At 36.8% G+C, this 23,611-nt stretch overlaps 3 protein-coding genes across 11 annotated transcripts; 1 reads left to right on the top strand and 2 right to left on the bottom strand.

Moving 5' to 3' along the window:
* Window positions 1–328: 328 nt before the first annotated feature.
* Window positions 329–6,851, bottom strand: LOC119999943 (probable E3 ubiquitin-protein ligase RHG1A). Of its 3 annotated transcripts, XM_038847776.1 has the most exons (7): window positions 6,484–6,851; window positions 5,014–5,160; window positions 3,395–4,890; window positions 2,275–2,328; window positions 1,218–1,316; window positions 991–1,131; window positions 329–906 (listed from the first exon to the last, which is right to left on the bottom strand). In XM_038847776.1, the coding sequence occupies exons 2-7, from the start codon at window positions 5,081–5,083 to the stop codon at window positions 775–777; spliced, it is 1,992 nt and encodes a 663-aa protein (XP_038703704.1). In that variant the 5' UTR covers window positions 5,084–5,160; window positions 6,484–6,851; the 3' UTR covers window positions 329–774. The 3 variants fall into 3 exon arrangements, with proteins under 3 accessions (XP_038703704.1, XP_038703702.1, XP_038703703.1); XM_038847774.1 differs by having other exon boundaries at window positions 3,395–5,160; XM_038847775.1 differs by having other exon boundaries at window positions 2,275–2,325; window positions 3,395–5,160; window positions 6,484–6,849.
* Window positions 6,852–8,566: 1,715 nt separating this feature from the next.
* Window positions 8,567–12,618, bottom strand: LOC120000794 (NAC domain-containing protein JA2L-like). 6 transcript variants are annotated; one of them, XR_005468657.1, is made up of 5 exons: window positions 12,094–12,618; window positions 11,127–11,429; window positions 10,171–10,588; window positions 9,955–10,076; window positions 8,567–9,873 (listed from the first exon to the last, which is right to left on the bottom strand). XR_005468657.1 is itself a non-coding variant. In XM_038848931.1 (3 exons), exons 1-3 carry the CDS (start codon window positions 12,562–12,564, stop codon window positions 10,475–10,477), a joined length of 888 nt encoding a protein of 295 aa, XP_038704859.1. In that variant the 5' UTR covers window positions 12,565–12,618; the 3' UTR covers window positions 8,567–10,474. The 6 variants fall into 6 exon arrangements, 1 of the variants encoding a protein (XP_038704859.1); XR_005468656.1 differs by having other exon boundaries at window positions 8,567–9,846; XR_005468659.1 differs by having other exon boundaries at window positions 8,567–9,441.
* Window positions 12,619–17,315: 4,697 nt separating this feature from the next.
* On the top strand, window positions 17,316–18,763 carry LOC120000509 (WUSCHEL-related homeobox 4-like). 2 transcript variants are annotated; one of them, XM_038848609.1, is made up of 3 exons: window positions 17,316–17,569; window positions 17,693–17,983; window positions 18,400–18,763. In XM_038848609.1, exons 1-3 carry the CDS (start codon window positions 17,348–17,350, stop codon window positions 18,541–18,543), a joined length of 657 nt encoding a protein of 218 aa, XP_038704537.1. In that variant the 5' UTR covers window positions 17,316–17,347; the 3' UTR covers window positions 18,544–18,763. The 2 variants fall into 2 exon arrangements, with proteins under 2 accessions (XP_038704537.1, XP_038704536.1); XM_038848608.1 differs by having other exon boundaries at window positions 17,321–17,569; window positions 17,687–17,983.
* Window positions 18,764–23,611: the final 4,848 nt, after the last annotated feature.

The raw sequence follows: 23,611 nt of genomic DNA, 5'->3' as shown, positions 1-23,611 counted from the left end.
CTTCTATAAACTTCTTAGGCCCATAAACGCATCACATGAACCTTCTCCAAAGGACTTAGACCCATAAAACTCCTCAATTATGTTATAGGAACTAAACTTTTATTAATATATCATCAATCCGACATAAACAGGCTCTGCAAGTTCATCCCTGCCCCATCTTCTTGACAAACCAGCCTTGTGGAATTTGATTTTAGACCGGCGTTCAAACAGTTCTATAGAAAGTTGAAAATTTTCAACCACCTCCACCTCTATGAGATGAAAGTCAAACCAAATCTGTCGTCTTATTCAATCAAACGTCACCGTCGCAATAAATAAAGGAACGAAAAGGTGCAATTCCCGACATCACTTTCTGCAGCGGCCTTCCTATTCTTAACCAATACAGTACGTAACGTCTCGAAGTTTAGGCCTCCAAAGAATGGGCCGACCTAGCCCATACAGAATCCAGCCCAACTCTAGAAGACGAATCATTTGCATAGTAAATAAATTGATGGAAACAAAGTTCAGAATTCCCACTACTTAAGCCATTGGCAACAGCCATCAATGTATTTTCTGGCTTCAATTTTTCAAACCCAAAAAATGCTTAGTCTCCGGGTGAATGCTGCTGCGATGCCATGCAACACCGCCGGTAAGAGTTTAAATAAGGATAGGTTTTGCTGGTTGCATGGCATTACTGAGCAAGGAGTGTATCACATCCAATCACCCAAAGCAAGCAACAAATAGTCAAGGACTTGGATTAATCCAATCCACCGGAGAAATTGGTTCCATATAGCTACATCATACAGCCAGCCCCGCTGTTTTGCATATGGGGCACAAATTCTTGTGCTTCAGCCACTGTTTGATACATTCAGCATGAAACCCATGTCCGCAATCCAACGTTCCAATATCTTCTCCGCCATTATACTCCTCCTGTGAACAAAAAAAATTGATTAAATGAGTGAAAAATCAAAGTGCTTTACAAGGTAGGTAATGACGTTGGGGTTTCATTCTTACCTGGCAAACGCAGCATGGCTCGGTCTCCTGCTGAGTACCTACTGAAGTAGAATATTTCCGTTGTTTCAGTCGGTTCAGTATGATTTCTTCACTCAGTCCAGTATTCACATTGCCAATACGCTCCTCCAGTGCTAATAATTCCTACAAAATAAACAAATAAGGAATTAAGTAGACCAATCTTCAGTGAAACAGAAGCAAGGGTGAAGATCTTTCCGGGTATATTCTACCTCATAGGACATGTTGTCGACATCAAGCCGCATATCCCTATGCCTATCATGGAGATCAGCACCCCCAAAAAATACTGATTGGTCAAGTAGCATGACATCCTGACACAATAGGAGCAGAGTATAACTTCAAATAATGTTTCTCTGGAAGCAAAATAGAGTCATTCATCTGTGAACGTCAACGTTCAATTTCATAACATGGAATTTATGGAAGCTACATATATATATATATATATATATATATATATATATATATATATATATATATATATATATATATATATATATGAGAAAACAGGCTACCCATGTTAGTGTAATTGACAAATCATATTGCTACTTCGAATAATAAACAGCCAATTAAGATAACTTCTTTCCTTAGATTTTGACAATTAACAGTAAACAGACAATCATATGGCCGCATAGCTCCTCCTTATCTTTAACAGTCACCTATCCTGTTTTTCCCTTTCCGAGTTCTAAGCAAGGGCAATTACATGTCCCTCATGCTATCTTAGCTCCTAATTATGATGCAGCTAGTTAACCACTGTTTTGCATCCATTCAAAAGCATCATGTAGTGTGTAATATAAATGGGTAATGCTATAATAATCGCCTACAAGTTATATGTGATTGGACCTCTTTTGACAAAGCCAAAATATCCCCACATAAACTCAGACATCATCCACTGTTTCGCAGTCCTTAGCATCCCAAGGTAGTTCTCGAACAACCGATATCATTCTTTTGCACTGAGTGGTAAAAAACTTGCACAAACAAATTATACACTAGAAAACTCGACTTCTTGGCTCGTAATCATCATCATTAATACCTTAATCCCACACAGTTTGGGTTTGGTTACGTGAACCCTCGAGGAGGTTGGAACCCATTACATAAATTGTTCTTCACCATTCCATCCTATCCAAAACAAGAGTCTCCCCCACTCCAGCGGTGTCTATATTACTTTTTATCCCACCCATCAGTGTTATGAGCCTCCTTTCTTAATGTTTTAATCTGATAACATACATTTCAGACCAAATTCGATGGATAGAAAATTTTAAAACAACTAACCTCAAATCGTATGTTCCCGCCTCTGCGCATAAGTTCCAAGACATTTCGAATCTGCTTCAGGAAAAAAAAAAAAAAAAAACACATAATTAACACCAGATACTACTGAATGCCTGTTTGGAAAGCTCATTAAACAATGATACTCGAAGAAAAGAAAGGCAGGAAGTACATAAAATTAACAGAGTAATTTAGTAACTCGTGAAGCAAAACTGGCTAGAGGAGACATAGATCTTGGTTCTTAAACTATTATCAGTAAATATATAATGATTTGGTTGATATGCCTTTTTCCCTTGGAACAAATGAACTAGGATTACGATCTCATATTCTAAAACAACAGATGATATATTCCATACAACAGCCACTACGAATTCCATGAAAGTCTACAAGGAGTAAGGCATGAATTTCTAAGCGTACTTATGCCAAATGGAAACATTGCATAAATAACTCCAAATCGACTAGAATATATTCTTCAGATATGGCACAGAAGATTTGATTAAACAACTGAATGATTCTTCACATCTAAGAATCGACCTTTCAGATGACACGATGCCAAAGATGCAAGATACTTCACATCATGACAGCTTGAGATCGAGGCACTACCGTGTTTAAATAAAGTCAATAAAAGCGAGGACATACAGAAGCTAATTAAAAGTTAAAGGCTTCATGATATGATGTCAAAAATTAAAGATGTTTCTTTTGAATGAGAACTCGATAGTTCAAATTGCATTGGGACAAAGAATGAGATAGGCAATGCCCACTCTTAGCTGCTTCTAATTATTCCCAAAAAAAATTAGTACTGCTATCAAAAACTACCAAGGCTTATTATAGAGTTTTTGGAAAGTAGATAGGGGATACATTTTAAAACAAATTTGTGCTTATTGCATATAATCCAAAAATCATACTCCAAATTATATTTTTAAACTAAATATCCTACGAATTGCATCTAAAAGTAGATTTTGATTATACACTCTTTTAAATCCTGCAGAAACAGCTCTCAAATCTTTAAAAGATTTTAAATAGCACCAGCAATGCTATAACGGCACTAAGTCCTGAATGTCACACAAATAATGGTTATCCTTCAGTCGAAAGCATTAGCAATAAATTGGAGGGTTCCAAAACTAACCTCGGATGCAACAAGCCTGCTTCTTCCCTCACCGACAGAAGCCAAAGTTCGCAACGGATAGGAAATTCCAAGTGCACCATCACCATGTCTCTCCATCCATGACATTGACCTTGAGTTCAGGCGATGATGCCCATCATTACCAGCTCCAGATGGAAGCGCCCTCTCATCTGAGGAAGGGGCAGCTGAATGTAGTAAAGAATTATTTTGACCTCCCGAGTCAGCACCAATAGAAGAAAACAACGATCGACGGACATACTCAGGCAATCTTCTAGTATTTCTTGAAGGTGGATGGGGATGAGGTACCCAGTGAGGAGCACGTAACCGATGGACACCTGAACTTGAGCCGGCCGTAGCTGTGGAACCAGCATTACCAGGAATATTTGTATGTGCACCGGTTAAATTTCTAGTCGTTTGATTTCTACCCCTTAACTCAGTTGCTGGAACAAACATAGGACGTTCCTGGATGTTTCTGGCTCTACTCCTTGAGCTCACATCCTCGATTCGAACAGCATTTCTATCATTGGAAACAAAAGAACCTGCTGAAGTAACAGCTCTAGAGCTAGAGCTGTCATTCCACCCAAATGGTTGCACATTTTGCAGCATAGGTGGAACACCGATTACAGTAGACTGGCTCTGAGGCATAGCACTATTGGAGGCTGAGGCTGACCTTAAGTCCAAAGAGTGGTCAACTGGAATAGGTCTAGATGACTGCTGGGGAGTTGAAACACTTGAATACCTAACAGCATTCCCTGTTGAAGGTAAAGTGAGGGTGGTAGGTTCCTGCTGATTTGGAGGGTTAATCCTTAGGCGGAAATTTCTGTGGGATCCTTCAGCACTTCCTGTCAGCATTGAACCAGAAACAGTGTCAGAAGTTCTTGCACAAAGTCTTGGGTTTGATTGTTCCGAAGGAGAAGAAATGCTCAAACTGGTTCCTTCATTATATCGACCTGAACCACCATGCCATAAACTGCTTTCTGTCAGCTGAAGGTAGTTTGAACTTCCATCCATAGAGGACTGCCCAACACTTCCTTCAAGTGCCTTCCTTTTGCAGGAAGCACGGCGACCATCCAATGAACAGTTGGGTCGGCTGTCATTTTCTTGAACCAAATATCCACCACTTCCTGAAGGAGGCAGAAATGTATTGGAGCTGCCAGCAAGTTGTATGTGCTCACGTACCGATCCACTAGACTTATTTAGATTGGGAAACTCTGAAGCCTGATGATCATCACCACCAAAATCTGCATTTAAGTTAAGATTCTGCGGAATTCCATCAGCATTGGAACTGCGTAAAAACAGAGGGTTCATATTGACACTTCCCAGAGAAAGAACATTAGGTGGATCACATTGCCATTCTTCTGACCTTTGGCCAGTCCCACTATGAGCACTAGCTGAAGCTAACAATGCATCTTCCCTTTTCTGCACACCACGGCTGACCTCATTTTGTGAGCCACTGAAATTTGGTTCGCCCAAGCTCCATCCACTCAAGTTTTGTTGTTCTTGATTAAGAGAATTCACATATGCAACTTCTGAATTAGGTGCCAGCATATAATTTGGCATATGATTTCCAACAGGATTTGGTATATTATTCCAGCAAATTGGCTGGTTTACGACAGGATTACCTGATGAAGATCCATGGCTGAATTCCAGAATTTCTGGCAAGGAACCAATAGTTCCCCTTTGCCCTTGCATTAGGGACAATATAAATATCCTTTGATAAACTCTAAGGTAAGCTAATTGCAACACCAATTGTCTGGAACAATTCTGTCCTGAAACAGTGAAGCAACACTAACGTAGTCAGCAAAGCATGAAACATTGCATCCATATAGAAACACTCTCATAAAAATTGATAAAAATGCTATCAGGAACAGGCATGGCAATTGGGAAGGAACAAATGAAATTCACACACCACTATAAATTTATGCTTACGCTTGTGTTTCTTGTGCTCTCGGAAATAACAGAACCACATCACTCAAATAACTTCTATTTGGCGCATTATTTAAGTAGTCTTATCTGGCTTCTAAAGCTTCAAATTTCGCATCAACGTAGTGGAACTATCACAAATGCAGGATAGAATACCAAAAACAGAACTTAAATTCTTTAGCTCCTAATAGACACGTTTCATCTGAATTTCATCTGTTCATTCATAGAACATGGCACCCATAAGTATTCTTTCTATAACTAAGAGCTTTACAAGCAACGAATGAATAGACGAAAAAATTGTCTAGAATACAAAAGATTGGAATATAAAACTAATATGTATTTTGTCCAGATTATCAAGTAAGAATAATTGTTGAAAGCCCAGGCAGTAAGCAGCAATAACAACCAATGCAGTGAACTGAAGAAGCAAGTAGGCAACAATCAATGTCACACCATTTCTTGACCTGATAGTTCTATACACCAAAGAGAATGATCCGTAATTACAGAATTGCACTTAACAAATAACCTTGAAGTCAATACATGCTAACAATCAATCAGGACAAGCAAAGTTAGTATCATGATCTAACATACATTTTCGACTATCATCTAAGATTCTGTGTACAAAGTACCCAAAAATACTAAATCATGCAAGGCAACAGTTCAAAGAAAATCAATTACTACTGAATAAGGCACCGAATAGAAAATGACCAAAATCAAACCCATAATCAAGCGATACAAGTAAAAGGTGAAAACTTTGTATCAGGAACACGTGAAAATTGAAAGGCAAACACCAAATATGTAACGGAGACATGAGATTAATTAACAGACAAATTCTTCAAGGTCCGAAACATCCACAAAGCAGCCAAACAAAGGAATCCATGGGCCACATCCATTTATAATTTAGACCAAACAACACATAGCATCTCTAACAATCAATCAATAAGTAAGAACACAAAAAACCCATAACAAATCCACCGTACAAAAGCAGCGGCAAGTAAATGGAAAACGCACCACTGTCAAAAAAACCCAGCAGCTGAAAAGAAAGCTAAACCAAAAAAAAACACAAAAAAAGGCATCAAAAACAAAAATCATCCCCTTCATATATATTCACCATCAACGGATCAAACCCAGGAAATTTTTTTTTAAATCTAAGCAAAATACAAGGAGCTTACCTAACCGATCCGATGTAGGCAAAACAGCCTGATTGATCTAGGAATCAGAGATAACAATCAGGGAGAGGATGAAAATTCCAACCTTTCCTCCCTCAGATAAACAAAAAGAAAAACCCAAAGAAACAATGGGGAGAGGAATAGAGGAGAGAGTCTTTGGCTTTTGAGATTGGGAAACAGAATGTGAATAAAGAGGAGAGATTAAAAGAGGACGGTAATCTTTAATTGACGAAATAACCCACCACCCACAAGTCCCCACAGAGACAGAGAGAGAGGATACGAAGTTACAAACAACGCGAAGACCAAAAACTGTCCTTGTTGTTGCCCCTCTCGGGATGGTTCCGCGTCTCCGTCTTACCGTCTACCTCTTCTGATTTTTCTTTCCTTCTTTTTACGGGCACGAGTGCAACTCCCATTTCTTTATTCCAATAATTTTAAAAAAAAAAAAAAAAGTCTCACAATATGCGCCGCATTGAGCCCCACTCTTTGCTTTGTTTCCATCTTCTTTCACGCCAAAGTACCTGCCCCTTGCGTTGCCTTGCCTGGTCCTTGTGACTTGTGAGCTGTTTTGTCTTGGAGGAAAATTAATGGTAATCGCAACGTGTCTTCTCAACTCTGATGAGTAGTGTAATCCCCTGGGACCCGCAAGTAGAAGATGAAAAGAATCTGACTGCCTTGGTATCTTGTTTTGACTATGTATGGTTCAAAATTTAACAACTGAATGCACATGTCGGTATACTTTTAGGTGGGCAATTTAACAAATGGGTTACACTTATTCACCCAGATGCCTCGAATGATATTATTGTTTTGCTTAAAAAGTGGTCTGAATTAAAATCCCTAAACAAGGACCTATGCGGCTATGCTCAATATGTCCACCGGATGCTCAACCAGCAATAAATTTGCGTGGCCAACCCAGTCGGCTCTATACTGGTCATATATTAGACCGGATTGGAGTTCGTGTCAGAGAACAATGAGGCCAAAACCCATAAAGAAGATAATTTCACAAAGACTCTCAAATAACATCAAAATTGCTGGGAGTGGAAATTCTTACACCTTGTATTTACAAAAAATCACCACAGTTAATTTCACAATCTGAGCCCAAATTTCTGTTGTTACTGTATATGCACGTTCCCACCCTACTTCGTTAATTGCCTGCCGTTCACATCTCTATCGTGGGTCTTTTTTATTCCTACTATACGTGCCTTGTTTCCTTTTGTTTTCCTTTCAAAGTTGGTTGCTTTGCTTTGCTTTGCATTTTATTAGAGGCCTATGGAACAAAACCCACCCATTTGGAATTTTGGACCGCTGAGACAACCGATTGCTTGCGCAACAGCACCTTCGTGAAATTATTTGAATAATGTAATGAGTCTCAAGATAAGGTATGATGGTTCTGCCACTAAAAGTGAATATTAGAGACATGCTTTTGAAAATGAACACAACTTGAGAAGACCCTTTTCATTGAAAATTCATTAAGGCGATAAGAATCTCGCTTCTTGTGGGTTAAACTTGGCACTTATCTTCTCCACATGGCCAACGTTAGCAGCATCTCAGAACTACTAAAAAATGAGCACAGCAGTTCTTGACTTTTGATAACAAGACAACATATGTATATATACATCTTTTTTTGATAAGCAATATATATACAGATCAGTAAGCATAGGCATTGATCTTATGTAAACAATGGGGCACTCATAGCAAGGGAGTGTAGAGCTGTTGGGAATTACATGTTACATTATACAAAAATGTTCATCAATCTGACTTCATCTGTTCTGAAAGGTGGATGGTGTGGTAGACTGGTGGTTGAACCAAATAAATTTTCAAGGAGGCCAAGCTCGTGGCTAGTTAACTTGAATGCAAAACACTATCATGACTCACCACCTTGATGATGCCATGAGAGGTTGAATCTCTCAGAATGATTTTGCACAGGCAAGGAAACCAGTTATAATCAAACCTTCAAGACATTCAATAAAAGTGTAACGGGGGTGGGGAGTAGAAAGTCATCATGAGTAAATAATTTAAACTAGATATATACAGAGAGAGATGAAATGTATAAGTAACAGAATAAAAAGGAAGAAACAAAACAACATGGGAAAGTCAAATTATATTGGTTAGCATATAAAATCTCGCGACCAACATAGTTGTAATGCAAGTCTAAATAAGTTCCCTCTCTTAAACACTACAGGAAAGAGAGAACGAATTCTCTCCGCTATTCTGCCATCTCTTTCAAAGCCTAGCAGCAGCCCATCTAATACATTCTAACCTGTCCTAGCTTGGTATTACCTTCAAGCAAGGCAACAGGAAGATAGAATCCATTCTTCCTGTCCTATCATGTTATAACCTTTAGCAACTAGCGCAGAAAAGAAGATTAGAAGGGATTTAAGAACAACACTTAATTCACTAGCAGGGATTAAAACAATTCCTTTATGCTTAAATGAAACAATTTGAAGGTTCTTTTTTTACCCGGTCCCATGATAAAGCTCCCAAACAGTGGGAGACAACCTCCCATCCAAACCCCTTTCCTCCCCTACCCTTCATCGCCATCCCCGCAAATGTGGTCTATAAATACCATCTCAAAAAAATTAAATAAGGCTTCAAAATGGGGATCAAGTCCTAGCCTAGTTGGTTAGGCCTCCTACCATAAGAACCACGACCATGAGGTCATGGGTGATTGGGTTCTAATCCCCTACTCCACTTCCCTGCCTACAAAAAAAAAAAAAAGCTTCAAAATCTTATTAACTCAGAAAAAATAATTGAAACAAGAGAGCATTATGATTCTCCACTCATTTTTATTCACGTTTATGAACCATACAAAAAATTAAGGTATTTAAGAACTAATAATGAAGGATACTGCTAAAGGTAGTCAACTTCCATGATAGGTATCAACTCTACTTCAGGCAATAATCTAGAAATTGCAAGGGTGAAACTTTTCTGCCGTTCACCAGCTAGGCACTCCACTTCCACCTTGCAACGAGCAAAAAAAATATAATCAAAGGAACCAAAAAGCAATTGAGCGTCCACCCAAACCTGATTGCAGTACCCAATGTCATCACGCCTCTAAAGACAATTGTTATTCAATTCAAGGAGTGCAAGTGTGAAACTGGATGGTCAAAACCCTACGCTGTTATCCAATTTGCATGGAATAAACTTTAAGAAATTCAGCAAATTATAACCAGAATTAAACTTGATTCAAATTTGGAAACGTAAAATGGGCATCATCTAATCGGCAATGTGCAATTCAAAAAAGGAACACAAAGCAATTTAAAGTAGGAGGAGCCTTGCTAAACACGAAGACCCTAATGAGAAGGGAGAAGAGGATAGTTGTCTCATCCATCTAGCAATAGTTTTGGCTCCCTCAGCAACATGAAACTGAAGAAACAAACGACAATAGGCAGCCTATAAACGAGGGGAATAAAAAGCAGTAAACAAGAGGGAAAATATAATTTTCAAACAATGTAAAAGGATAATGATCTCTACCATCAATAGTCCAACATAGAAGCTAATACCGAGATCTCGAATTGAAATAACCATCATCCAACATATCAACTTTGTTCCCCATTCCACCGGATAAAAGTGCCTGTTATTGGGCACAAGGCAATCTGCACACCAAGATACAAGATTGGTTTCTGATTTGGTCAATACTGAGACTGAAAAATAAAAATTGCAACAAACAGTTAGCTTAATGCATATTACCTCTACAAATAAAACATTGCTTCCATGACATCTCTCTAGACTTCAAAACCAAGTCTTGACAATAAATTTCTCAATTTAATGTTTACAAAACAGAAAAGATAACTGAGGTAGCTATCCTCCATGATATCTCTCCCAATTCAAAGCAGAATTGTGCAAAAGATATCTTTTTATGACTGGAATTAAAAGCTGTATCTTATTTTCGCAGGGCAATTAGTTCCACCTCCATTTTCATGGGTTGAACCCATATCTGAACCCCATATTTTCAAACTATAAAGACAAGTATCAAAAATATTTTTTTGGATGATCAATCCACGAGATCGTCCAACTCTATGAAATTTTCCTCAAGAATGGAGACTAATTCTTCCGCAGTTAAGGTATTAGTAGACATATCACCGCCAGTAAGCCCGATCGCTGTCACCTACATACAAGAAATGACACATATTAATTAGACTGCATCAAGTGCAAAAGCTGGGTGTATTTCCAATATATGAGTTCGGAACAATATGCCGTAGTGCCTGGGCAGATTGGAAACCATAGATTAGCCAAAAAATTACCAAAGATCAGCCACCAACTTTTGTGCATATCACCCACTTCAGACAGTAAACATTCTTGAGAAACAAGTATATAAGAAGAAGGATCGTGTTTATGTTAGATTCAAACTAAATAATCTGAAGTTCATGACAGTTCAAAGAAAGTTGGCCAAAACAAGTACGTTGCAATCAGCAGCCGAATTATAATGTGCGTAACTGTAATACATACAGTGCACAATATGGAATTCAACCTTGGATACCAAACCGATAAAGTTTCCATCCAGAGATGATCAGATCAAGTGAAACATAATATGCCTTTGCTAAAAAAATGAAGGATGTAAATAATAGTAAATGTAATAATAAAGAGCAGAAAAAATAGTACAAAATATAATTCAGGTTGCATGGAAATTGTTTGAAGTATGTTACCTGTTCATTGGGTTCAATGCTTGGAGAAAGGTGAAAACTGGTATTCGAAGCAGGCTCCTTTACCACCTGACGATCATCCAGCTTGGTAGGCAGACTTTGGGGATACCTTGGTATATCATTCTTCCTGCCAACAGATATGTCATCATGCACTGTAGTTGCAGAAGTAAGATACCCATCATGCTGCTGGATGCCAACAAGGTGCACTGCAGCAGCAGTTTCTTCGGCACAAGAATTCAAAACATTATCTGTTATGCTAATCCCAGCATTGGATCTGATGAACACTCGACATAGAACAAAAGAAGTCTGCATATCGCAAAAAACACAATACACAATTAAAACATTATAGGGAACCATATCAACCCTATCCATGAGGAAGAAACCTTCAATTAAAGGTAACGAATAAAAGCTGAATCATTCATATTGGTTGTGAAGTGTATAACATTACATACTTGATACTTGATATGTATAATGCCTAAATGCCCAAACCAGATAGATCATGCTGATAGGAAACTTTTAGGTGATCCTTAAACCACTTGACAAAACAGTAAAAAGGATTACTTCCAAGTAATTTTCAAAAATGTGGAGGTAATAACTTATTATGAATTTCATCCCTTACAATAGAAATTTCATTCCTTAGACACTTAGTGTGCAACTTAAGACCAAGATGACAGAAAGAACGAACAATTAAAGCAAATCCAACACACCAATGTAAACAACACAAAACATCTTCAAGCATTCCACATAGCATGTGCGCTTCACAATCGCATACACCAATTATCTAAAAAATTGCACACAGCTTCTCTGCATTCATATCAAATAATTTACCAAAATTGCGAAGAATTGAACAGGAATTTCATCAGGGTTAAATAATTCGTACTCACTCTGTAATGGATGAGCATGTGCGCTTCATAATCGCATACACCAGTTATCAAAGAAAATTATAATAGAAATTATAATCCAAACGTACCTTAAGGTCCTCACGTTGGGCATACTCGTACATGACCCAATCCGTTTTCACCGCACTCTTCTGCGAATTGTTGAGATAATACACAAACTTTGTTTTCGTACCAAGAACAAGCTTTCCTCCTGCTCCAATCACGTTCTTAACGCTCGATCCCCTCCTCCAGTACCCTCCTTTGGCCTTTCTCCTAGCTCCCCTGCTCTCCAAAACCCTAACCGTGAAGCAAAACCAGTGCCTCTTCTCGTTCTTGTACCCGTAAGCGAAGCTCGAGGCGTCCGGCAACTCGCACGGCTCATAATTGTACAGATCAAGTTCTTTAATGAGATCATAACCGAAAGGATTGCCACTGTCAGGTTCCTGTCTCGGGTTGTTCTTGCAAGAAAGGTAATGGCAAAATACTTGCTCGTCGGAGGGGTAAAATCCACATCCGGCCGGCAGAGAAATTGAAGTCGACCTAGGGTTTCGAGAATCTCCCATTTTTCTAACGAGAGATCAGGCCAGACAACAGGAAAAGGTGGAAGAAAGATTGAGACTAATGGGGGTTTTATATAGAGCTAGAACAGGAGTGCCCTTGAAGCTTCTCAAGCGAGTGCGACCTACCCGCAAAAGTCCCTCTTTTTGCCAGCTGGTCGCTTTCCATTGGCTGGCTTGCGCAAACGTGTTTTTTTGGTAATTTTCCGCAAACGTTATTTTTTTCCTTTTTGGTAAATTTGCTCAAACGTTTTTTTGGTAATTTTGCGCAAACGTTCGAGAGCAACCACAATCCTGTCAATTTGTTGGTGCCAACAAAATATTAGGGATGAATTTTGTTGATGTGACTATGTCAGTAAAATGTAACGTAAATTTATTGATTAAAAATGGTGTCAATTTACTGCTTTGATTTTTAGTATAATAGACGTGAAGCCAGTATTTGTTTTTTTTTGTTTATTGTGAGTGTGGTAGTTGAGGTTGGTCCAAATGAAGCCAACGAGTAGGCAATCCAAATATCATGTCCTCTTACTTTTTTCATTAAAAAAGAGATAACAAAATACTATTGTTGTAACCCAAATGTGATTCATGCCCTAACAAATTTATGAATTTTACTATTCATGAACTAACAAAAATTCACCATTGTGAGTGCTCTAACGACACCTTTTGTTTAAAAAAAAGAAGTCAAAATTTTTTTTCTAAATTGCCTCTATATTGGTAATAATTTATTTCAATAATAACCCGTATTTAATTTTAAATAAAATAATATTTGATAAAAAAAACTATATATAGTTTAATAATAAATTGTTCATTTTTTTCGAAGTTTTTCAAATTAGAATTTTCTGATATGTCATATAGATGCTACATAGAAAATTTTTGGTGTGAAAGATGAAAATGATACTTTATGATAGTTGAGGGATGAAATTAAAGAAAAAAAAATAGTATAATGACAAAAGTAAAATAATGATATAGTTGAGGACTAAAAATTATGTCTAGCTAATCTAGAACTAGAAGTTGGGATCAGAATCCATTTGTCGAGTGGACTTCAAGTAGAGCGTAAGCCCAACTCGTAAAACTAATAAACGCCCCAAGAGTTCAATTATTGGGCCACAAAACTATCATACAGAGAATGGGCCAATTATCACGTCAGGCCTAAATCTTTTTTATGCTGCTAGAACTTTACTCGTGATACTAGTCTCCATGCCATAAAATGGGACGTCCATCGGAAACATAACATTGTAGTTGCTGCATAAAACCAACCACTTGCAGTACTATCACCTTTTTTAAAGGAAATAAACCACCCAGATCCGCATGTCATTCGGAAAATTGAGTGAGCGTAAATCTCGGACCACCAAAATTGTCCGTAATGTTGGTGACACATAAGATTACACAGAAGCCTATGCAGATGAAATGTGACTCCTAACTCCTCCTTAGAAGTACTGAGCCCTAAAACCCTCGAGACTAGAAAAACCCTAGAAAAATATTTCAACTAGTTCGTACTCCCAACCTTAACGTTATGCCAAAACAACCATTCGCCCTAAATCTAGAGATATATAACCAATTATAAGTTACTGCTGACTCTATAGTTCTGAAGGACTACTACCACTAAACTCTACTAGTGCTTTGACCAAAAATTGAATATATACATATACACACACGAAGGTCTTTATTCATGTGTAATGCAGAGACAAAAATAGAGACTTGACCTCCTGTAACTCCACTACATATATACTTTGCAACCCGGGTGGTGCAATTCGAGCAGGGTGGAAGAAGACGACAAGATAAAAGATAAAGATAAAAGGTGTGCATTTGGACTTGTATTGGTAGTCAAAACTTTTAACTCTTTTTAATTGATGAGTTTGTACAACACAACTACCAAACTAATGAAACAAAAAAAACAGCATTAAGAATCAAAAGGAAGAAGAGGGAATTAATGTAGCAAATCAAGAAAAAAGCTAGTGAAGGATCTTTCAGTGGCGTCAATTCAATTCATTGTGTTTGGACTGTCATCCATTTATTCTCTCAAACATGCAATAAAAAAGATCACTTTCCCCAGCACAGTTGCACCCACTTTCCCTCACAAGACATGAGAATTTTCTCACCATGCGATCATTCTCCTTTTTTTCTTTCTCGAGAAAAAAGCTAGGAACGAAAAGCAAAGGGAATTACACTGTTGTTCATAAAGACATGACCTAATATATATATATATATATATAAAGTCATAAAGATGCTATAGTCTAAATCTAGTCGGGAATATCTTTTAGTTCAAACAATGATGCCTCTTCTCTATGTCATTCACTTTATTTGGCATAAAAATTCAATTTACCTTATCATCAATCAACATTCCCTTTCTATAAATTTCCAAGCTAAAAAGACTTCCAAAGCAAAACCAAAACTAGGTGTATAGAAATCTTTTTCCAGTCATTAGCAAAAGTTGCAAGGTGAAGATGACATTCTCGTTCATATGTATGCATATATGTGTTCTTTGAGGAATAGATCAAGAGACACGTACGTGTCAATGATTTTCTATTCTCTACCAAACATGTTGAGCCAATCAAGGAATTATATGACTGTTTTCAACTCCCTCTTGCTCTTCCCAACCAAATTAAATGGCAATCTTACTATTTTTGGAGGTGAATTATTTGGATTGTACAGCATGGTTAGAAATGAAGTTCAACTCACCGCGTCAGCATCTCATGGCTTTCTAAAGTGTCCAAGGAAAAGTCAAAAATTTACGTGCCTACTAATTTATGTCGAAAATAATAAAGATTTTCGGTTGGTATCTCATTTATCTCAACAATTGAGTTGTCGCATACGATCTAAGTGAAATCGTGGTCTCTACATGTCTCACATGATGCACATAAAATCCTATGCGTACAACTCAATAACTGAGATGTCAACTGTTGGGAAAGCCTACATTGTATATTACTTAGTTTTTATTTTAAGTTTTATTGGAGTAAGATGGTTTACTTAAATGTGAGCATAGTTGTTTGTGAATACACACACACAGACACAGGTCATGATGCAGAGGATGAAAATGGCCACGTGGACACGTGCAGATGATGACAATGCTTCTTCCCTTAATGATGGATTCCCACCGTTTCTCCCACTTTGTGGGAACCACTTCTATCATGCAATCTGCAATCTCCAATCTCCAATCAGATTGGGAAAAGTTGTGCAGAGTCATTGGCTCTGTCTACCCCCTCTTTTTTCTTATTCTTGAAGAGCATTGTCTACCCCAGTACCATACCTTTGTTTAATAAAAAATCATGGCATGTTGCTGCCTTAGTAGTCGTAAATCTGAATTGTGATGTAAACAAAGAAAACAATCTCTTGTTTGGATTTAGTGCATTCGTTGTGCCATTCTGACGCTTTCAAAATGTATTTTCTGAACTTAAGTATCAATGATAAACACCTTATCACAATGCTTATTTAGCGGATATATTGTGAAATGTATATTGGACATTATTCACCAGAATGAAAGAAAAACATAGAGGATACTGAATGGATGCAGAATATTAGTATATATATATAGAGTCCACGGTCGACACAGACAGTGTACGTATGCATAGACTTGTAAACTAAAGGTCAGGTGAGTAGTGATCAGTAGTGCGTACTGTTGAGGTTTGCCTTTAAGAAGCACAAGAATAAGAAGAACAGACCACACGTCCATTGCGGAAAGCAATTATAGCGATTGGCAGATATAAGTCATATAACTGAAAGGCCATGATTCAAAGGAATATTGACGTTCATCTTTCACACGTGTCATTCATTCATCCTTTGATTGTCCATAATTACCGTCATCAATCCTTTTCACTGTACCATGTAAAAACTCATGATTCACCGCTCGTGTTAAAAGAAGTGTTAGTGAGGGTCTCTAGAAGTTACTGCAGTGATCATTTATGAAATTCAAAAAATTATGTGAATATAGCACACTGGTAACAGACGAGACGTTTGGGAAGATTAAACCTCTGTTGTAGGGAAATTATAGTAACTTCTATTCTTCTACTGCAGTGGTGGGGTTTGGACTATGATGTTTATACTATTTGGGAAAATGGCCAAAGAAATGGAATTGGATATGCTTGTTTTTTTCCTTTCAACATTCTTGCCACCACTAGAAGACGGCATTCGCTTCCTCTCTCCATATCCCTATCTTGAAAAAACAAGAGTTTTCCATTTACAAGTTTTGGGATTGGAGGAATATTTTTATTTTTATTTTTATTTTTTCTAATTTGGACTTTGGCAGAGAAAAAGTTAGAGAGTGACCACCGAAAAGCAAACACACCTTATCATGAAAGCAAGAAAAAAAACGAGTCGATTTGACGGGCCAACCCACACGCACGTACACTCACTCACACTCCGTCTCTGTTTTCCATTTCAATACACACCAGATCAGGAAACCTGAAATAGAAATCATTGTAGTTTTAATCATAAATGTCCAGTCTGTTTAATAAACAACTATACGTCTGTGATTAAAACCACATAAAAATGACTGACTTTTATTACAGGAGCCCTTAACACCCACATTCCACTTTCATTGTGCTTTTGTGTGGGGTGGACTGTGAAGGGGAGGGGTGGTTTCATGGGTCTACTTTATCTTTAATTATTAATTTGTGTTATAAAGCTAATAAGTGGAAATCCCAAGTCAAACTCCCCTAATGATTTGGTCTTGGGTTCTTCCAAGCACCACCTCATATCCCACTTCCTTCTTTCTTTTCTTTAACTTTAATTACTTTTACATATAATCTTGTCTATATAATCACTACTCAATTGTGTTACTCACGCAACATCCATGGGAATAAGCATGAAGGTTCATCAGTTTGCACGTGGATTCTGGGAGCACGAACCACCCTCCCTCTCACTTGGCTGCAAGCGCTTACGCCCTCTTGCTCCTAAGCTCAACACCACCAACTCCGACTCCATTACTCCTTTTGATCTCAAAAGCTTCATTAGACCCAATAGCGGACCCAGAAAACTTGGCTCCGACGACGACAAGAGAGACAGTACTCCTCAAGTCAGTCCCCTATATATATATATATATATATATATATCTTCTCTCTTACAACAATCTGTTGAAGAACGGTTGAACGCGATAAGCTAACTTGTTGAACGTATATGAATTGATTTTAAGATGCAGGTTGAGACGCATCCAGGAGGGACAAGGTGGAACCCTACGCAAGAGCAGATAGGAATACTGGAGATGTTGTATAGGGGAGGAATGAGAACTCCCAATGCACAACAAATAGAGCAAATTGCAGCGCAGTTAGGGAGATACGGCAAGATTGAAGGGAAGAATGTGTTTTATTGGTTTCAAAACCACAAAGCTCGAGAGAGGCAAAAGCAAAAACGCGACAGCCTTGGTTTAAGCCATTCTCCAAGATCAACTCAAGCTGCTTCCATTACCACAACCATAACCTTGGATTCTAGGGTACGTGTCCCTTATATACTGTTAGTTGCTTAGTTAGGGCAAACAATGTTTTATATGGTATCAAAATCTTAGTCCAACAACAACATGTCGTTGGCTCATGAGATGGTGAACTTGATCACGGTAATTTTTGGAGCAAGTGGGATCTCGTGACTTCAAATCTCCTAAGTGTTCCTATTTTTGTAATTTGTAAGATGGGCTCTTGCTCAGCACAACATGTCCAAGTCTCAATCGATCCGTGGGGGTTGCGGAGTCTGCCATGTGACTTGAAATTTATTATTTAGTTGTCTGTGAACAATTGTGTGGATTTCACGTTACTAAAAAAACACCTTAGTCCAATGGCAGTTCAAATCTCTGCATATGCGTTTATGTTTTTTGGGTGAGAGCGATTTTAATAATTTAACCAACATTTTGTACAGGGAGAAGTGGAAAGAGAAGGAGATAGTCCATACAAGAGGAAATGCAGGAGTTGGGTACTTGAGAGCTTAGAATTAGAAGAAGGAAGAGAGGGTGAGGGAGATGGAACTCTTGAGCTCTTCCCATTACACCCGGAAGGAAGATGAAAGGGTTTCAAATCACCTTCATAATTACAAAAATGTTGTTATGATCTTATTAATAATTTGATGTGTTAGGGTAGGGTAACTTTTCTTTCTTTCTCTCTTTTTTCTTTGATTCCATTGGTTTCGAGAAAGAAGAAAGACAAGAGTTGTATGATCTCTTTGCACGATATATTAATTGAATTCCTCACTTGGAAATCAATCAAACCTTTCTCTCCTTCTAAAATGTGTGTGTGTGAATGAGTGATTTGACGTAGAAGAAACTTGAGGAAACAGAACCTTGTTTAGGTTTAAAAGCAAAATGAGCTATGACACTGAAGTCCACACATCTGTTTCCGACTGTTAAGCCTGCTCATTTCATATTTTCTTGGTTTGAAATTGGAAAAAGATACCTGCATGTCTCACCTCGATATATATATGTGTGTGTGTGTGTGTGGCACTAGCACTACTTAATGAATAATGAATATTGTAAAATTAATAATGAGACGACAATGTAACATGCATATGTTACTATTTTAGTATTATTGTCGGGGAGATTGACGTGCGTTTTATGAGGAGAATAATTTGTTAATGTTTGCTATGGTCCACACTAATCAAGCACACTAGGATTTTTTTCCTCTTCGGAGGGAAATTGAGATGGTAAGAGACACTTAAGTGCAGGGGCAGAGTCAGGATTCTAGATAAAGAGATTGAAAAATTTTGATAGGGTTTTGGAGGTGTCCCGAAATTTTTTTAAGATTATTTACAGAATTTTTTTTTATTGAGAAGTGTTGTTTTAAGATTATTTAAATTTGAAAAGATCTTTATCACTGTCGTTTATTATAGGGATTACACTAGTAGATTGGACATCAACAATAGGCACTAACATCACATGTCCTTTTAATTATCTATACATAAGCAAAAACTCAAAATTCCTTTTTTATTGTAACTGCAAATTGCTAAAGCTCCCTGAATTGTAGCACCCAACACCATAAATCCAAAAGTTCTTTGAAACTTTTACAAATAAAAATTAAGCAAATTTGGGCCTTCGAGTTTTGTGAAGTAGCAAAGAGAGCAAATTTAAGTGGTCTTCGGCCTTTTGGGCTTTGTAGACTTTGTAGATAGAAGTTTAATGGATTTGGAATAAAAGAAGTTTAATAGGGACGGATTTGAAAATACATATTTTAAAGAGGGACAAATTGAAAGAATGGGTAGTATATAGGATATTTTAACAAAGTAAGGGAGCACAATTGAACAAATTCATAGTATGGAGAGGGCTAGTTGGCAGTCGGAGCATAAAGCTGGTCCAGTTGTCCGATGGGTTTGTTCGGCTGAAAAATTCACGGTTATAAAAAAAATGGAAACACTACATTTCAAATTACTTTCTTTTTTATGTCTAAATTTGTATTGAGGGAAAATTTTGACAGGGTAAGAAGTTTTTTTTTTCCTATTCAAAATAACAGCGTGGTTTCGACGCGACGTAAATACTTGCATATTTGGGACGCATTTTTTCTTATATTTAAAATTATCGTAATTTTTTACGGTATTTCTATATTTTCTAGATGTACCTACTTTTACCAATGAATTAATTTCTAGATGGCCCTTAGTTGGTGGCCTAAGTTTTGATTTCGTCCAGCTGTGCGATGGGTTTGTTGGGCTGAAAAATTTTCGGTTATCAAAAAATGGAAACATACATTTCAAATTACTTTCTTTTTTACGTCTAAATTTGTATTAAGAGTCAATTTTGACAAGGTAGGAAGTTTTTTTTTTCCTATTCAAAATAACAGCGTGGTTTCGATGCGACGTAAATACTTGTGTATTTGGGACGATTGTGTAACGCATTTTTTTTCTTATATTTAAAATTATCATAATATTTTTACAGTACATCTATATTGTTCTAGATGTACCTACTTTTAGTAATGAATTACTCCTTCTCGATGGCCCTTAGTTGGTGGCCTGAGTTTAGATCTGATCCAGCTGTTCGATGGGTTTGTTGGGTTGAAAAATTTTCGGTTATCAAAAAACGGAAACATACATTTCAAATTACTTTCTTTTTTTCGTCTAAATTTGTATTGAAAGGAAATTTTGACAGGGTAGGAAAAAAAATTTTCCTATTCAAAATAACAGCGTGGTTTCGATGTGACGTAAATACTTACATATTTGGGACGATTGCGTAACATATTTTTCTTATATTTAAAATTATCATAATCTTTTTACGGTTTTTCTATATTTTTCTAGATGTACCCACTTTTAGAATGAATTAATTTCTAGATGGGCTTAGTTGGTGGCCTTGGTTTAGATCTGGTCCAGCTGTCCGATGGGTTTGTTGGGTTGAAAATTTTTCGATTATCAAAAAATGGAAACATACATTTCAAATTACTTTCTTTTTTATGTCTAAATTTGTATTCGGAGAAAATTTTGACAGGGTAGGAATTTTTTTTTCCTATTCAAAATAACAGTCTGGTTTCGACGCAACGTAAATACTTGAGTATTCAGGACGGTTGTGTAACGCATTTTTTCTTATATTTAAAATTATCATAATCTGTTTACGGTATTTCTATATTTTTTTAGATATACCTACTTTTTGCAATGAATTAATTTCTTGATGTGCTTAGTTGGTGGCCTGAGTTTAGATATGGTCCAGCTGTCCGATGAATTTGTTGGGCTGAAAAATTTTCGGTTATCAAAAAATGAAAACATACATTTCAAATTACTTTCTTTTTTATGTGTAAATTTGTATTGAGAGAATTTTGACAAGGAAAGAAGTTTTTTTTTTCCCTACTCAAAATAACAACGTGGTTTCGACGCAACGTAAATACTTACATATTTGGGACGGTTGCGTAACACTTTTTTTCTTATATTTAAAATTATCGTAATCTTTTTACGGTATTTCTATATTTTTCTGGATGTGCCTATTTTTAACAATGAATTCATTTTTAGATTTTTCAATCTAGACGCAAAATGCACTAAATTTATTTTAAATGCATCTATTTGATTATTTCCTTCTTTGCTGCTAAAATTTTAACTACATAAACGCCTTCAACTCTACTGTTTTTTTTGCACAAAAGATGAAAACCATCACAAAATAAATAAAAAAAATGTAGAGAGGGTGAGTGACATAGTAGTAGTAAAGGAAACCAACCTTAAGAAAATAAGGATATGCTGGCGAAGAAAGTGGTGAATTGATCACTTCATAGAAGTACTGATCAATTCACTAACTTTTTTTAGCAAGCATATCGTTATTTTCTTACGGTTTGTTTTCCTTTCAAAAAGAGAAAATGAAGGGGAGAAATTAATTAATAATACGACGTGTGATTAGTCCTAGTCATCTCTCTTCATTGGATTTCACCTTACATATTTAAAATACTGACTTAAGCATCGGAGTGTTTACGATTCGCCAGCCTCTGACGTCTGTGATTTTTGCAATTGCGTGGAGGAGATGTTCGAGCTGTATCTGTGTTTTTTTACTCTTTACATAAACTACTTGATTTTGAAGTATGAATATTCAATTAATTTATGTAGTCATTAGTGAAGACTTTTAATTTGTTGTTGGGATTTTAATAGTATGATGCATGATCATGAGTTTGATTCGATTATATCATGCACTAGTTTTTAGCATATATGGGCAAGACTAAAGCAAGATCTATTTTTCCTAAATTACATGATTATTGATTTTGTCCTTTTTAATTTTTTATATTTAGTGTCGAGTAAAAAAGAATAAGAGACCAAAATGCGAAAACAAGTAAACTACTCCAATCCAACTATTTAGGGTCTCATGGGAAGGGTGGTAAAAAATCAGTTTTGGGTCGAACAACATCATGTGATTACGAAATATTTATATGTATGAACCCTATCCCGGATTGAATGTCAGATGTGCTTAATTGATCAAACCTGAATTAATTTCAGTGCAGGCAAATAAATCAGACAATAACCTCATAAGGGTTAGGATCAGGACAAGCAAATCAAATAAGATTTTTATGTTTGGACCCAGACTCGGTTTTAAACCGGAGGAAAATTTTGTGTTTGGACCTGAATTTCAAACATATAATTTATGTACATACTTGATTTAATCCCGATCGGACAAATTCGATCATCCGAACTGGATAGAGTTTCTGTCACCCCTACTCATGGATGGGTTTGGGTCTGTCTAATTTTGTAAGGATCGGGTAAGGTTAAAGTTATAGGCCCAAGATTTCAGGGCGGGTCGAGTTTGGTCAAGGCTAAAAGACGTAGAATCATGACAAAGCCCGGCCCATGATCAGCCTTAAAGCCGGGACAAGTTAGGAGTCAGGACGAATAGTAAAAAATAACGTTGATTATTTCACCGACTAAAGAAAAAGAAAATTAAATAGAGTATAGGAAAGATCGTGCAAGTTATAGTATAAAAATATGAGTGGAAGGATACGTACATGATTTTTTTTGTTGGCGGAGCTACACAAAGTCAACATACATGCATATATATATATATATATATATATATATATATCATTGGGTGACAGTTAGGCGGCCGCAGAGTTTTTAAAGCACAACTTATCATAAGCAACCGTCCACGCATAAGCAAATCTAAAAAATAAAAACTACAATATCAACAATTCACGCATATGGGTTGTCCAAAATACTGATGTTCTGACTAAGGTCGGAGTTAGGAAATGATGTTGGAGTGAATTAATATCAAAATAATATTATTTTGGTGAGTTTGATATTTTTTTGGGAATATGAGGAAGAGTCCCACGGAAATTTTTAAGGATTACTGATAAATATTCATTTGATTATTTTTGTCTTATAAAGTAACACAAAAGTTTGAAATAAATATGTATTAAAATTGATGAGAACTAAAGACTATATACAAGATAAAGTAATATATTTTGAAGTTATGTCCGACGAGACTTCAAAGAATAGAAATCCTATTTATCTTATGTCATGAGAAGACGAATAATGCTTATGTAATTTTTAAAGTTTCCAAAGTTGTATTTATCTTTGCGAAGTCAGCGAACAAGTTCAACTTCTTCGCACAACGTTTCTTGCATTTTTGTTCTTGTTTTTGCTTATGGGATGTGGTTAGGCAGAGAGAGACTCAACAATTTATCCAGCGGTA

Source organism: Tripterygium wilfordii, chromosome 6, assembly GCF_013401445.1.
Source record: "Tripterygium wilfordii isolate XIE 37 chromosome 6, ASM1340144v1, whole genome shotgun sequence".
Taxonomy (NCBI): Eukaryota; Viridiplantae; Streptophyta; class Magnoliopsida; order Celastrales; family Celastraceae; genus Tripterygium; species Tripterygium wilfordii.
Note: the sequence above shows the minus strand (reverse complement) of the source record. Positions and strands in the feature narration are given on the sequence as shown.

Bases quoted from the DNA above. Each gene is read 5' to 3' on its own strand.
- LOC119999943 (XM_038847774.1), bottom strand. From the start codon at position 5,083: ATGCAAGGGCAAAGGGGAACTATTGGTTCCTTGCCAGAAATTCTGGAA. The intron at 2,329-3,394 runs GTTAGTTTTGGA...TTTTTCCTGAAG, and splicing joins GCAGGCTTGTTGCATCCGAG to CAGATTCGAAATGTCTTGGA. The intron at 907-990 runs GTAAGAATGAAA...TTTTGTTCACAG, and splicing joins AGCCATGCTGCGTTTGCCAG to GAGGAGTATAATGGCGGAGA.
- LOC120000794 (XM_038848931.1), bottom strand. From the start codon at position 12,564: ATGGGAGATTCTCGAAACCCTAGGTCGACTTCAATTTCTCTGCCGGCC. The intron at 11,430-12,093 runs GTACGTTTGGAT...TGCGATATGCAG, and splicing joins CCCAACGTGAGGACCTTAAG to ACTTCTTTTGTTCTATGTCG. The intron at 10,589-11,126 runs GTAACATACTTC...TCTTGTATGTAG, and splicing joins GCATTGAACCCAATGAACAG to GTGACAGCGATCGGGCTTAC.
- LOC120000509 (XM_038848608.1), top strand. From the start codon at position 17,348: ATGGGAATAAGCATGAAGGTTCATCAGTTTGCACGTGGATTCTGGGAG. The intron at 17,570-17,686 runs GTCAGTCCCCTA...ATTGATTTTAAG, and splicing joins AGAGAGACAGTACTCCTCAA to ATGCAGGTTGAGACGCATCC. The intron at 17,984-18,399 runs GTACGTGTCCCT...CATTTTGTACAG, and splicing joins CCATAACCTTGGATTCTAGG to GGAGAAGTGGAAAGAGAAGG.